The 15,881-nt window shown below is 35.1% G+C and overlaps 1 protein-coding gene across 1 annotated transcript in view; it reads left to right on the top strand.

The window, feature by feature from the left end:
* Window positions 1-15,881, top strand: part of PKHD1L1 (PKHD1 like 1) — a 189,257-nt gene that overhangs the window by 11,991 nt on the left and 161,385 nt on the right. The window contains exons 3-9 of the mRNA XM_056110331.1: window positions 2,141-2,285; window positions 3,028-3,136; window positions 5,377-5,434; window positions 6,859-6,952; window positions 10,867-10,920; window positions 11,381-11,454; window positions 12,409-12,451. Coding sequence (XP_055966306.1) covers window positions 2,141-2,285; window positions 3,028-3,136; window positions 5,377-5,434; window positions 6,859-6,952; window positions 10,867-10,920; window positions 11,381-11,454; window positions 12,409-12,451 — 577 coding nt within the window. The remainder of the gene's footprint in view (window positions 1-2,140; window positions 2,286-3,027; window positions 3,137-5,376; window positions 5,435-6,858; window positions 6,953-10,866; window positions 10,921-11,380; window positions 11,455-12,408; window positions 12,452-15,881) is intronic.

The following is a 15,881-nucleotide window of genomic DNA, read 5'->3' as shown; positions in this document are numbered from 1 at the left end:
CCCCTTGCTGCCTTCAGTGCTCCTGCAATGGATCTGTGAACAGTGGGGCCATGTGTCGAAGATCATGGGCTCCCTTTAACTACGCAAGGGTTCTTATGCTAAAGAGCCATGTACATACTCTGCCATGGCAGAGGCCAACATGGAGCTGTCATTATGGCATCCTTCAGGAAGTCCACTAGCCATACAGTTGCATCACTCCCCTTCGCTCATGGAGAACACATGGATATCTGTTCAAAAGATGGGTATTTTTGCCCTTTATTTCCACAGAGCCCCTGTGAGCTCCATTTTCTGAGATACCCAAGGAGCCAGACTCATGCAGTCTGACTTGCAGTCGCAACATTCCATGAGATAGTGCTTTAGAAGATGGAAAAAGGCTGTGAAATCAGGCAAAATGCTCCAGGGTGTCCCAACATGGGAGTCTTGGGCTGGGGTTACCTACTGTTGATCAGTTCAAGTATTCAAACATGATTAACAGAGTAATAGAGAGAACGGATTATGAATATAGAGAGATAGGATTGCTTACCCTGAGCAGATTGGGAGGAGAATGCCTGGAATTCAGGCTATTTGTGGGTGCATTACTTAGCTTCCCTATCTGCTGATAACTGATTAGACAGTTGTAGCAGTCTTATAGCCTAAGACAGGCAGGGCATACGCAGTGCAGACCTTCGGGATGAACACCGTCAGTGCTGGCAAAAGCCATGGTCAGTGCTTCAGAACCACTTTGTAAATGTGATCAATAGCTTGTCCCATTAGCCCTCATTTAAATATTTATTTATTTGTTTTTAATGAAATCACAGTGAGACACACCATTACATAGTTGTTTATGACTGGGTTTCAGTCATTCAATATTCCAACACCTGTCCCTTCATCAATGTTCATTTCCTGCCAACCAATGTCCTCAGTTTTTCTCCTGTCCTACTCCCATCCCCCTGCCTCTGACATTTCCTCTCTCTTTCTCTCTCTCTCTCTCTCTCTCTCTCTCTCTCTCTCCCTCTCTCCCTCTCTCTCCCTAATACCCGTCTCTTTCAGCTTTATGGTTTGCAATACAGATACTGAAAGGTCCCGTTAACCCTCTTGAAATAAACCTTTTCCACAGTTCCTAGTTGGTCACTATCTTAGAGACTTAATAGTGAATTATGCTTAAAATGTAGTTTTATATCTTTATGGCCCAAGGAATTGATGGCATCAGATGCCTCTTGTACTCAGCTTCACACACTTTCATTCTCTCATTTGAACCAGATTTGGGGCTGATTGTTCCCCTTGAACTTGAACTCAGATCTATGCCTTTAACTTCTTGACTCAGATTCCCAGAGTCTATTCCTCTACTTCCCTGAGCTTGGGGCTAAGGGCCAGGAGTAAGCCCTGAGCATTTCTGGGCGTAGACCTAAAAAGCAAATTTAAAAATATATCTCTTTTCCCTGGGCATCTAAGATACAGTGATTGGGACATTGTAGGACTAATGGTATGTACCTGTGTGCTGACTGCAAGTGCTGAAGTTATTTCCCTAGGGAAATTCAACTAAGGGGCCAAGAATTTGTGAATCAGCACTGCTGCCAGTGATGCTTTGATTGTGAGAGATAGTGTATCTTTCCCAAAGAGTTCCCAGAAAAATTGAGTCCCAGTTGTCTTCAAAGGTGTCCAGGATTCTTTTTTTTTTCTGTTTTACTTCCTTTCTTCCTAAGGGTTAGCTGCTAGGTAATCCTTTGATCTTCATTACCTTGTATTTTCTTTTAAATAGCAGTTATTCCCTCCAGTCATAGAAATCTGTTGATAAGATTGCTTTACTACTGAATTTTCTATTTATCCATCTATAAATTCATTCATACATCATATTTACCAGTTTTTTCCACCTCTTTTTTTATCTTGCCACTGATATATCAGCAATTTGGCTTCAATAACTTGAATAATGCCCAACAAAGAAAAAAGTCACAAATAATAATTTTATGAATAAATGATTAAACGACAAATTTCATGCTTCCACAGAAAACTAAAATTTTAGAGATAAAAATGAAATAGGCTGGCTTCTTACTTCAATACCACCTCCTATTATTTTGTAAGTGATTCAATATGGAATCACAATTGTTAGAACTCTTTAAAGTAGTATTCTATTAAAAATGATTGAAAAGTTTTACTTTTTCAGGTTTTGCTCAGGCCAATGAATTTAACTATGGAGTTGATAATGCTGAAATGGGAAACAGTGTACAGTTAGTTTCTTCTTTTCGATCAATTTCTTGTGATGTAGAAAAAGATTCCAGTCATTCAACTCAAATTACATGCTATACCAGGTATGTTTTAAAAATATCTTTAATAATATTATTTTCATCATACCAGAACCATAGTTATGCTCTTAGAATTTTACTGTTTTTATTACTCTTGCTTTTATAATTTTATTTTAATGATTATCAGTTATTATTTTTTATTTCATGATATTTATACCTTCTTAAACCAGCATTATATTGAGTAATGAAGGTTTTCTTCATGTTAACATAATAAAATATATCCAATATCCTTTTCTAGGTTATTAGAGCTATTATCTTATCATTATTGATCTCTTTTGGAAGATAAATAGCTACTATTAAATCATAATGATGCCCCTCAAAATATCAAAATTATGTCTTCCTGTCCCGTTTGATTAATTTTGCTCAAAATATTGGCATGGTCATTAAGATTAAAGATGATCATTTTATATAGTGACATTTCAAGTTCTTTACTACCAGTCCAAATTGATGTTTGTTATTAGCAATATAGGGGGAATATTAATCACTTTAAATGGCAACTTTCACTACTGAAATGGCCAGGACATATTCCAGAGAATTTCTACCTGAGACTTATTTGGTGATTTTCAGTAGCAAAAGCTTTCATCTTTCTATAATAGAAAATGGGATTTTCTTTTACAATAGAAAACTGCATCAAATAGAATTTTAGACACTTTTCCCAAAATTGACATGTAGTTTGGAGCAGCATTTTTCAATACCATAAAGCAAAGTAAAGTTGCTGCATTCTTTCTTTTCTTTGTTTGCCTTCCAGAGCAATGCCAGAGGATTCCTACACTGTGAGAGTCAGTGTGGATGGGGTTCCTGTTACAGAAAATAATACCTGCAAAGGTCACATCAACAGCCATGCATGCAGTTTCAATGTATGTGGGATCTTCTCTTTAACATATGTACAGCGAATCTTGCACCTTCCTTCTGAATTTTTATCTTTCAGTTTTACAGATTTTTACTTATGAACATACTTAAAATAAGCTAATCTGTAGCTAAGGATTATTTCATCCAATTGTAATTATTCTATAGTGATGATGGATTGCTTTGTATTTCTTATTTTCTCCCTTTAAAATTATTTTATGAATGAATTAAACTTCCATACACTCAAATTATTTTTTGTTTATATTATTTTTAAAAATCTTTCTCCCTTTTTGCTCTTGTTTTGATCCTCCCCCTTTCCTATTTTCATTGAACTCATTTAAATTTTAAATTAAAACGTTTTCATTATAAGTTTCTGATGCAATAATGTATAATGTGACTGCCTATAAGAACATAATTTAAGAGCTACTCAAACTTTAGTTACCATAAATACAGGTATTTTTGTTAGTACATTTTTTCTTCTAGCACATTCTATAATTTAAGTTATATTTATGCTTTATGTTAGTTACAGTGTTCCAATGTAGATGAAATGTTACCCTTTAGAAGCTACTGTGGGGCTGGAGCAGTAGCACAGAGGGTAGGGTGTTTGCCTTGCTCGCAGCTAACCCGGGTTCTATTCCCAGTATCCCATATGGTTTCTCGAGCGAGCACCACCAGATGTAATTCCTGAGGGCAGAGCCAGGAGTAACCCCTGTGCATTGCCAGGTGTGATCCAAAAGGCAAAAGAAAAAAATAAAAAAAAAGAAGCTACTGTGATTAGCTTTATAGCTCTATGATTCAATTTAAAAAAAAAAGGGAAAAAAAAAGAAGAAGGTACTATGGTCCCCAGATATATTGTCAAATCTGATCTCCAAATATCTAGATGCCTTTCTCTCATCCCTAAATACAAGTCAGATTTGTCTCCTATGAAACACTTATGTAGCCCTAAGCAAATGTAGCCACAAATCTACAGGCTTACACACAAGTTTCTAAGAACCTTTCAGTTCTGCAGATTAAGGTCTCATTGGGTGTCAGTGGCCTAAAACCAAAGTATCAGGAGGTCTATTTCTTCTATAGTCGGTGGAGAAATCCACTCCCCAGCCTTTTCCAGCTTCTAAAGATTGTCCCCATTACTTGGATCATGATCCTTTTGTCTTTAAAGCTGGCAATAGTGGCAGAGTTCTTTCATTCAGAATTTTTCTGCCCTTGCTTCCATGATCACAAGTCGGAAGAGTCTGACTCCAAGTCTTGTTTCCCATTGCCTTTCCTAAGGACCCTGTGATTATATGCATCCCTCCACATAATCCCTAAATAATCTCCCTATTTAGGATGAGCTCATTCTTTTTTTATCTTTGTTTCCTTTTTTAATGTTGTATTTCCAAAGGTCTTCCCACAACAATGTAATGTATTTTTTAAAAAATTTTTTATTAGTGAAACACCATGAGGTACAGTTGTAGATTTACAATTTTTTGTGCTTGGGTTTGATTATACAATGATCAGATACCCATCCCTCCACCAGTGCCCATTTTCCACCACCATGGATAATATCCTCCGCACCCCCATCCCCCCATCTCCTCCTGCCTCTGTGGCAGGGCAATCCCCTGTGTTCTCTCTCTCCTTTTGGGTGTTGTGGTCTGCAAAAAAGGCATTGAGTGGCAAACATGTTCAGTCCATAGTCTACTTTCGACATGCATCTCCCTTCCTGGGAGGATCCTCCAAACACCCTTTATTTGGTGCTCCCTTCTCTATCTGAACTGCCCTTTCCCCTAGAATACCCGGCTGGCCTCTAAGTTATGGAGTAATCCTCCTGGTGCTGATCTCAGCAATTCTTGGGTATTAATCTCATATTTTCCTTGCTCTTAGCTTAATTACTAAAGAATACTCCAATAAACCAAGGTTTATCTCAATTTTGAAATAGGCTTTTTTAGTTTTCCTTCATAGGTACAGATACAAAGATACATTTTGTAATTTTACTCCCAATAAATTTCTAATCTTTTTTTACTAGTTAGCCTTTTGTTTTGGCTTGACTTACAATGATAACAAATGGAGGATTGAATTTTAAATTTCCAAGCTATCTTGAAATTTATCAGTTAAGGAAAAGATCTCAAAGAATCAAAAAAGTATTCTAAACTTTACATGCTTTATGTAATCTTTCAATTGTTCTATTATGGATGTCATTTAAATATATGTAAGAAGCAGAGATATTTCATAGAAAAAATAAATGTATCTACTTATTGATATTATTATTTTACAGGCAAAAAGTTTCAGAACCCCTACAATAAGGAGCATCACGCCTTTATCTGGAACTCCAGGTGTGTATATAATTATTAAAATAGCTTGTTAGTTGTTGCATAGCACAATGGTAGGGCGTTTGCCTTGCGCGCAGTTGGCTGGGCTGAGCCGGGTTAGATTCCTCCACCCCTCTAGGAGAGCCCGGCAAGCTACCAAGAGTGTCTCGCCCGCTTGGCAAAGCCTGACAAGCTGCCTGTGACGTTTTCGATATGCTAAATACAGTAACAACAAGTCTCACGATAGAGATGTTACTGGGACCGCTGGAGCAAATAGATGAACAGCGGGAAGACCGTGACTGTGACTGTGACTTTTTGGTGCATAATATTATTACAGCATATAAAAATTCATAAATAGAGCTTTTATGATTATAAACTAACTCCCAATAATTAAATTTTTTTCAAAGACTGTACATGAATATACCACAATGTTTAAACTTTTGTCCATTCATCACTTAGCTGCCTTTCAAATACAGTAGACTTACCCCTAATTTTTCAATTCTTTGACTAATGCAATTGAATTCACTTGATCTTTACTGATTATTTATATTCTCCTTTCATAAGTTACTTGTTCATCTTGGTTTAATTTTATAAAAATTCATATTTAATTGTAAGAGTTCTTTATATTTTAGAAATATTGGCTGGAGCAATAGCACAGTGGGTAAGGCATGTTCCTTGCATGCGGCCAACATGGCCAACCCAGGTTCAATTCCTCCAGCCTTCTTGGAGAGCCCAGCAAGTACCAAGAGTATCTCGTCCTCAAGGCAAAGCCTGGCAAGCTACCCATGATGTATTCAATATGCCAAAAACAGTAACGAGTCTCACAATTTGTTGTGAGATGTTACTGGTGCCCGCTGGAGCAAATCGATGAACAACGGGAGTACAGTGCTTTATGTAAAATATAAAAAGTAATTTTTAAACTTTTTGTTTGTTTTTATAATTTGTTAACTTTTTATGCTATTCAAGTACTTTCAATTTTATTTTCAAATCTGTAGGTCTTAAAATTTGTTATTTCTTCACTATGCAATAGAATAATAAATTTTCCCACATTCCAACAATATAAATATTTCTCTTTTCACTTGCTTTTTAAGAGCATTTACAGTTTTATATTTTATATTTAATTTTAATTTCATCTAGGGTTAAATTATTTTTGTATGAAGTAGAGATTCTTTTGATTCTTTTCAACTAAATCACCTATGACCTAGGTAATATTTTTTAAAATATTGACCTGTCTTCCATGAAAGTCTTTAATTTACAAACACTTTATAGATGCCTCCTTAACACCACATTTGTTATTCATGTGTTATTATATTTTCTAGAACATTTTGAATGATAGTGATAATGTGTTGATAACAAGTGTCTACATGCTGGTTTTTATCAGAAAAAAACTCCATTGTTTTGGTTTTAAGGATATGGGTCAATGGCCTACACAAAACTTTTTTTCTTAGGTACCTTAATTACAATACAAGGCAGAATCTTCACTGATGTCTATGGAAGCAATACTGCACTAAGCTCTAATGGGAGAAATGTGAGGGTTTTGAGGTAAGATTTTTTGCTTTTAAATGCATCTTTCAGGAATTTATTAATTGATCTTTACCTAGACAATAGCAGTGTAAATTTCTTAGCATGATGCCTGAAGCACAGACGGTGTTCATTAAATTTTTAAAAATCAGTAAACATTCTTTTTTCTCAGATTATATACTAGAACAAAATTATAACAAAATAACTTTCAATATTTTTATTTTAAAATAATTTTTAATTGAGGTAAATTCCTGATATGGAAACATATTCTTTAGAGTTCAGAAAGGAAAGGAGAGAGAGAGAGGGTAAAAGGGAATGCACCTGCCACAGAGTGGAGGGCGTTGGGGGATTGGAGGGATACTGGGAACATTGGTGGTGGAGAATGGGCACTGGTGGAGGGATGGGTACTCGATCATTGTATGGCTATAACGAAGCACGTAAGTTTGTAAGTCTGTGATTCTACCTCACAGTGATTCATCAAAAAATTAAAAAAATTAGAAAAAGAGTTCAGAGAAGGAATCTGATATTCCTTAAGTAAATAATTGTCATTTCAGAAAAATATTTCAACAGGTGAAAACTTGCTTTACATGTGGGAGGCCTGAGTTTGATTCCCTGCCCTCACACATGGAAGCAAAAAGCCAGGAATATACCCTGAGCAGCACCCCAAGAAACAAAATAAAAACCAAAAACTTGTCTAGATTTTTACTGGAAAGCAGCATTACCAGTAAACTATTTTTCTATATTTTGTAGATAGGATAATCTCAAACCTACCTTAAAGACCCTGTTTATTTGCTTTACACAGTTGAGTATATAATCAGTGGCATTGCTCTGGAGATTCTCCCTGCTTTTAAACTACATGGAACAAATAAATGGGTAAATCAAATGGCATTTAAATAGTACTGGGAGTTTTTAGATATTAAAAATTATATATTAATTTAGAATACATAAATACGTATTACAATGCATATATAAATTTTTACCATCCATAGTTTTTTGAGAATAACTTTTAGATGTCTTAATAAATAAAATAAAGATGATGTAATTGGCATTCTGTGGACCTAAGCTCAGTTAAGTTAGATTTACAGGTATCTATAATCTGAACTGTACATATTGATTCCTTTTGCAGTATTAAATTCTAAGTTGACAATCAAATATCTGATATTTTACATAGACAGTTTATCATAAGGATTTTGTTGCTTTTATACAGTCCACTGCTTTGACATATATTCCAATTTTCAAATAAGGTTTTCTAATTCATTGTTTCGCACAATGATGCCTAGAAATAGCGAGGTTTAATTTTTAAAGAGAGATTCCCTTTTTCTTTCATCTATCCTTGGCAGGAATGAATGGAATTATTTCATAAAATCCCAGAATTGCAGTCAGATGGAACCTTGAAGATTAGGCTAACCTGTTCTTGTACTCTGTACACAATAAGATACTATATGTAGAGGTAGGGAACATTTTTGCATTCACATAAATGGGAAAGGCAGAGGTCTTATTGTTGCTTCACTTATTTTATTTCTACAACATTCTCTGTGACAGTGTTGACTCTACCTGAATTTTGTAGCAGGGAGTGATGTATCGGGCAGGAAATCAGGATACTGGAGGACTCAAGCTCCTCAAAAATCTTCTCTGTTAGGCCAGATTTCCAGAAAAAGATCAGGTACTAATTCTGAGGACAGGCCAATAATTGAAGTATCTGGTGCCTACTAAATATATAAGGAACAGATGAAAATGCTTAATATATGCATTTAATGTAAAGTAGCATAGTGTCATCATAGGCAAGCCCAGATCACTGTGGAGATTACTAGGAATGAATAAGATCTTTACTCTGGAGCAGAACTCTGAATTTGAACTCCTGTTCTTATAGGTTGAGATTTGGGTAAGCTATTTCTGCCTCCCTGTTTTAGTATTTTCATCTGTAAAATGAAGGGATGATCTTTACCTACAAAATGGTTGTAAGAATCAAATAATACATTAGTTGCCTGTGTTAGCTGCTAAATTAATTGTTCAGGTGCAATGAGGTAAGGGGTAAGAAAGAGGGTAGGGATCCATAAATCTCTATAGCGGGCACAATACTTCATTTTATTTTTCTTGCAAACCTAAAAAAAACTGGGTATGGGAGTCAATTGGAAAATTTAACCTATTCTGCAAACAGAAGTTTTTATTTTCGGGCCTTATTTGGGGTCTTGGATTTGCTGTCTTGGAAGCAGGCTGGTATAATCTAGTGTCTTAAATACCCCAATACCAGTCAGTTTCCTGCAGTCTTCAGTAACATGAGCGTCTATCAGCTTGATAGGAAGTAGGGGATAAATGCGAAGACAGGCATTTTCCCAGACCTCTCAGCTCTTATTCTCCTTCACTTTTACTTATGTGATTAGAGAGTATCTTCATCTGGGTCACTTTGCAGGGTCTTGCTGTGAACCCAGCTTTTTCCCTATGGAATGAAACATACCGCAGAATTGAGTTTTGTATTAAAGTGAATTAAACTTCAAGTAAAGTTTTAATGTTTAATTTTTAATGATTCAACTTTATTGGGGCTGGAGAGATAGCACAGCGGGTAGGATGTTTGACTTGCACACAGCCAACCCAGGTTTGATTCCTCCGTCCCTCTCAGAGAACCTGGCAAGCGACCAAGAGTATTCTGCCCACATGGCAGAGCCTGGCAAGCTACGCGTGATGTATTCTATATGCCAAAAACAGTAACAACAAGTCTTACAATGGAGATGTTACTGGTGCTGCTTGAGCAGATTGATGAACAATGGGAGGACAGTGCTATGGTGCTACTGATGTAATTTTATGAATTGTAAGAACATAATATATTGGTCTTTCACACCTAAAATAACAATCCAACAAATAATCCTAAATTTAATTTATATACACTTTTAGCTAACAAACTAGGTATATAAATGGCATAGAAACATTTTGTAGGCTTGGGAAGATGAAGCTATGAGTCTTGATTGTAAGAAGGGGATTATAGGCCAAATGAGGATTATCCCCTATCTTCCAAAAGGGATTTTAAATTTACAATCAATAAAGTTCTTGCTGAGAGAATAAGCATTTTAATTTCATTAATCCAAAATATTAAGTAGAGCTGCTTTCTTGTTATACTTGTCTTCTCTATCTCTTATATTTTCTAAGATATCCTCAGACAGGTTTTCTTCATACTCTCCATTAATTCTGGCAATATGCAAGCAAGGATATTGTAGGTAACAATCATCCTTTCATTTTACAGATGAATATACTAAAACAGGTAGGAAAAAACAGCTTACCCAAATCTGCAGCCTATAATAACAGGAGTTCAAATTCAGAGTTCAGCTCCAGAGTAAAGCTCTTATTTGTACCTGGTAATAATCTCCACAGTGATCTGTGCTTGGCCTTGATGACGCTATGCTACTTTACTTTAAACACATCTATTGAGTGTTTTCTTCTGTTCTTTATATACTTAATAGGCACCAGATCCATATTAGTAAGATATTTCTCCACTGTCCCAATATGTGTAGCAACCATCTCTAAAAGATGCTGCAACTTATATTCCATTTTTGTCTTTCTTCATTTGATAATTTAGATAATTAATAAAGGTTGGTAAAGTTAGATAATCCATGATCTGTTTCTACATGTTTTACTCCAATAATACTTATTTCTTTCTAGCAACACTAAGAATATTTTGGTTATCATGCTCAAATTATAATTGGGTGAGTTATCAGTCTCGCCCAATTATAATGTGAATCTCATAAGAGCATGAGGTTAGTTCTGTTCACAGATGTGTTCTTTACTTAAAACAGGCTGATATCATAGTAAGTATTCGACATGTTAAATCAACAAGTGATGGATAGTAAAAAAAATAAAAATAAAATCGCAATGAGTTTGATGAAAAGAGAGCCATTTAAACTACATTAAACTTAACAATCTTTTTAAATAAAATGTTTGTACAGAGTATATATTGGAGGTATGCCCTGTGAACTTCTCATTCCACAGTCAGATCATTTGTAAGTAATTCATATAATTTTCTTTAGAAACTAGTCCACAGATCTAAATGTACTGCTTGAATAGTGATTTTATAGCAATATTGTATAGTTGGATGCTTCATAATGCAGTATAAATTATAATTATAATGTATAAGAAGTCATCAGTCATTGATATAGTTGGATATTGCCCTTTTGTCTCTAGTATAGTATGATATACACTCTCTTTTAGATTGCTATTAGAAAATGTTTGAGAAATCTATTTATCAAAATATTGTTTAATTTGGCACTATTTAAAACTTTAAAAACAATATAAATGGAAATTTTCAAATTAATTGCATAGCTTTTTAACTGATAATGATGTTTTGTTCAAATATCTTCAACTGAGACCTGAAAATATTTTCATTTTATTGAAATTTCAGTTTTAGAACTTTATTATTTTAGCTTAGCACTAATATAAAATTTGAAATATACATGTTTTTAGATATGGTCTAAAATTAGATAATCCCAGTGGAGACATGGGTTCTATGGTTTGTAAGACAACTGGAACTTACATTGGTAAGTATTTGTCCTTCCTTACAATTCTCAGCAATGACTTAACGCTGTTTATTTGCTTTTTATTCTCCTAATCTTACCTGCACACTCTAATCATTTAAAAAAAATTAGCATGTCCTATTTTCTCAGTTGTTTTCCAGTTTTATGTAAAAAAGTTCATGTCTTCTCAGAATTTTTATTTTGGTAATAATTTATTTTCAGTTTCATGTAACCTTTTTTCCCCTAAAGTTTTCAAATGTCTTCAAATTTCTCAATTTTCTTCCTATTAACCAGATTATTCAAAGACTAAACTGATTTCTCTATAGCTTTAATATACTTTTGTTCCCCTCTGCTTTGTGTACTTCAGACATATAGATGAGGGCACATATACAAATATGTATGTATGTATGTGTGTGCATGTGTATATCATACTTTAATGAGCTGCACGCACGCACTATTGTCTGCCTAAAAACCACCTGTCCTGAGAAGTTCAGAGAAAATGCCATGTCAGGGGAAAAAAAAGACTTCCTGAACCCCTGCCTTTCTCAAACCTCACTTGACTTCTCCTTGACTTTGTCACACTCATTAGTTCTCTATTGTTGTCAGTATTATTGACTTGATTTTCTCCTCCAACTAACTGGAAGCTTAGGTAAGGGAGAGAAAGCTGTGTTCCTGGCCATTTCTGGACAAAGGAAATTTGAGGGCAGTATGCCTGTGTGTATGCTATTTGTTAATTTTTAACCATTATTATATTTGTCTTTTTTTTGTGGTCATAACCTAGATGCATCTTGTGTAGATTTTAAAATAGGTACTTCTTTAAGAGAGTTTGGCTTTTATTTCTTTGAGGATTTATGGATGGTGGTATAATTGCGATTTAAATTTTATGTGTTTTTTCTTTTAAATCATCTTTATAATGCACAGTTATTCTTCTTCTGTGGTTGAGAACTTAATTGATTGTTGTATTTTAATTAATTCCAGGTCATCACAATGTCAGCTTCATCTTAGATAGTGATTATGGGCGGTAAGTCATTTTGTAAACAGCAATTTTCATAATTGATTCAACTGGCTAAACAAAATAAAAGTGTGTATTTACTTGGTGCTATAGATCTAGAGATTAAAATGTAATCACTTTCTCCCCCAAATTAAAATTAAGGAAGTCTGCAACTCCCTTTCACTTACAGTTTGTGCCTTAGACATGACCTTTCAGCTACTGGGACAGTTAACATTACTTAACACATTTACAAAATCTTTGATTGTGATATTGGAAAGTGGTATTTTATGCTTCATAGTTCTCTTTCAATTTTTTTCTGAAGTAATCTAATTTTGACCTGAACTAAGAACAAATAAACCTGAGGGTTAATACTACCTGATAAAGATTCTTAAGTCTCAAGACACAGAATGTTGTGAAAGAAGGTAGTTATGTCTTTCAAGTGTTCACGAATACCGATGTTATTATTCATATTTATAATTTTTCTAAAACTAGAATTTATTTCTAGATATCTTGCATTTTAATTTCAGCAATAAATACCATCATGTCTTATTGAAATATCAGAATATGCAAATCTCAACATGTTACAAACGAATCTCTTTTTAGTGAAAAAATAGCATTTTTGAAAGGCTTAGTACTAAGTATTTTACACATATTTTCTCATTTAATGTTCCCAAAGTACCTATAAATTAAATGCTTTCGCTTACCCCATTATTCACAATGTGAAAAAAGAGATTTAGACATGTTACTTTGCTTAAAGAAAGTCGGTAGGGAACGGCACTAGTTTGTTTGGCCATGGCTGATGGTATGTGTCACCTACAAAATCACATCTTTTCACTGCTTCAAAAACTGACCCAACCCTGTTCCACTGGTCTGCAACTCTGCCTTTGTTTCAGTACCATGATACCACTCCTGGGAATATATTCCAGAGAGTCAAAAAAGTATAGACAAAGTGAATCTGCACTTGTTGTTCATTGCAGCATTGTTTACAATAGCCAGAATCTGGAAAAAACCTGAGTGCCCGAGAACAGATTACTGGTTAAAGAAACTTTTGTACATCTACACAATGTAGTACTATGTAGCTGTTAGAAAAGATGAAGTCATGAAATTTACATACAAGTGGTACTACATGGAAAATATCATGCTAAGTGAAATGAGTCAGAAAGAGAGGGACAGACATAGAAAGATTGCATTCATCTGAATACAAAGTAACAAAATAGGAGACTAACACCCAAGAATAGCCAAGATAAGTACCAGGAGGTTCACTCCATGGCTTGGAGGCCAGCAGCACATACTAGGGAAAAAGGCCACTCAGGTAGAGAAGGGAGCACCAAATAAAGGGTGTTGGAAAGATCCTCCCAGGATGGGAGATGCATGCTGAAAGTAGACTATAGATAGAACATGATTGCCAATCAATACCTCTTTTGCAAACCACAGCACCCAAAAGGAGAGAGAGAACAGAGGGGAATTCCCTGCAACAAAGGTGGGGTGGAATGGGGAAGATGGGGGGTTGGGAGGAATACTGGGATCATTGGTGGTGGAGAATGGGCACTGGTGGAGGGTTGGGTACTCGATCATTGTACAACTGAAACCCAAGCACAAAAATTTGTAAGTCTGCAACTGTACCTCATGGTGTTTCACTAATAAAAATAAAAAAACTGACCCACGCTTCTCTCCCAGGGCATGATCCTCCCACCCCTTAGTATATTCACAAAAGTGTGGAATGTTTTCAGTCTATTTCTTCAACGGTTCATGTTTGATGGCATTTCCTGGTCAGGACTGTGTTCTGCCAGACTTAAATAATTTATCCTAACAAAATGTCAGGGTGCTTCATTGAAAAGGAGCAGTTGACAGAATCCTGAAGAAGTTACATCATTGAGCCATTCAACAGTCATTAGCCATAGACCAACAATAGGATAAGACTGTTCAATTTCTTTTTTTTCTCTGAATAGAGACTTGATTAGAAGTGCAGGGTAAAAAAAATAATCACTATAGCCACACTTGATATTATTACTGGTGGTCAACGTTTCAAGGCTGCAAGAGTGGGCCGGAGTACTAGTACCCGGGATTGATCCTTGGCATTTATATGGTCTCCTTAGCACTGCCAGGAATCGTTTCTGAGTGCTGAGCCAGGAGTAACTCCTGAGCATTAGCAGGTGTGACCCAAAAAGCTAAAAAGCAAAACAAACAAGAAAATTTCAAGGGAAGGAAGGCATTGGTCCCTGCAAACATGGAGTTATAAATGAGCTGGTGAGAGCAAACCCATTATTTTGTTTGTTTTAAAAGTTCATTTTGTTCTAGTCATACTTAGAAAACAGAAGCTTGTAACAAAGACTGGAACAAAGCATGAAGGATGTTATAGTTCAAGGACAAAACCAGAGTAGATGCTTGTGTAAATGATGCTAAGATTCACCTTTGTGATTTACATGGAGAAAATGGCTTTAAGTTCCATGAATTAACTATTATTCTCTGCAGGAACACAACCTACTTACATCAAACTTGATATTACAGGGAAGTGAGGTTTTGTTGAAAGTATCAGAAAAGCATGTTGAAAGCAGCAATGAGTTTGAAGTGATTTCTTTTTGAGAGCTGATATTACCTTTATGCTTTTGATGTCATTGTTACTAAGGGAAGAAAAATGAATTCTTACTTCTGCATCTATATGATAGGTGGTAATTGCAAAATCTATCCTATGTCTCTCAGAAAAATAGTTTTTAATAAATAGAAGGTTTGCATTATCAACCTTGAATGTGATTGATAACTATATATAAATCAGCATGCTTCCTTAGCAATGCCCTGAAACTTTCAATAGTCAAGAGCTAACAAATTTTCATATAACATAGGTAAAAATAATGTGTTGAATTATTAATCCTGTTATCTTATAATTATTTTTAAGCCTATGGCTATCTTTTTGTATTAATGTCTCAGAGCTGATGAAATAATGTTTCTATCGACACAAAACAATCTTGGGCATTGCAGTTGACTCCATAGTATGACATTTACTACTTTCAAAGCCTCGTTTTAAGATTACATGGCATTTTTTAAAATGTCAAATTATTTTATAAATTAAAAAGTTCATACTGTTACAGATTTCAGGAGCATTCCTGAATATCACACAAACCAATTAAAGACCATTGTGGCATCCACTCTTGGTTTCTTTTAATAGCCAACCTTCTCTCTTCTGTTACCTCCAGTTCAAATAACAGCTGTCCCAAACTGATAAGGTTCAGATGAGACTGCCTTAATTGAGAAATGCCTAGTCATTATCAGTGAATTAGTGAAAATCACCTCAATGTCAGACCAAATAAATTACATTCAAATTTTATTTCGGGAGGCAATTTTCCCCTTCTGACTTAAGTATTTCGGTTTTTTCAGATACAGGATCTAACCACAGTCAGTGTTGAAACTAATATCATTTCACATCTTAGGACAATCAGCGAAAAGCTTAGAATATACAAATGTA

The sequence above is a fragment of the Sorex fumeus genome, unplaced genomic scaffold (assembly GCF_029834395.1).
Source record: "Sorex fumeus unplaced genomic scaffold, SorFum_2.1 ptg000002l, whole genome shotgun sequence".
Taxonomy (NCBI): domain Eukaryota; kingdom Metazoa; phylum Chordata; class Mammalia; order Eulipotyphla; family Soricidae; genus Sorex; species Sorex fumeus.
Note: the sequence above shows the minus strand (reverse complement) of the source record. Positions and strands in the feature narration are given on the sequence as shown.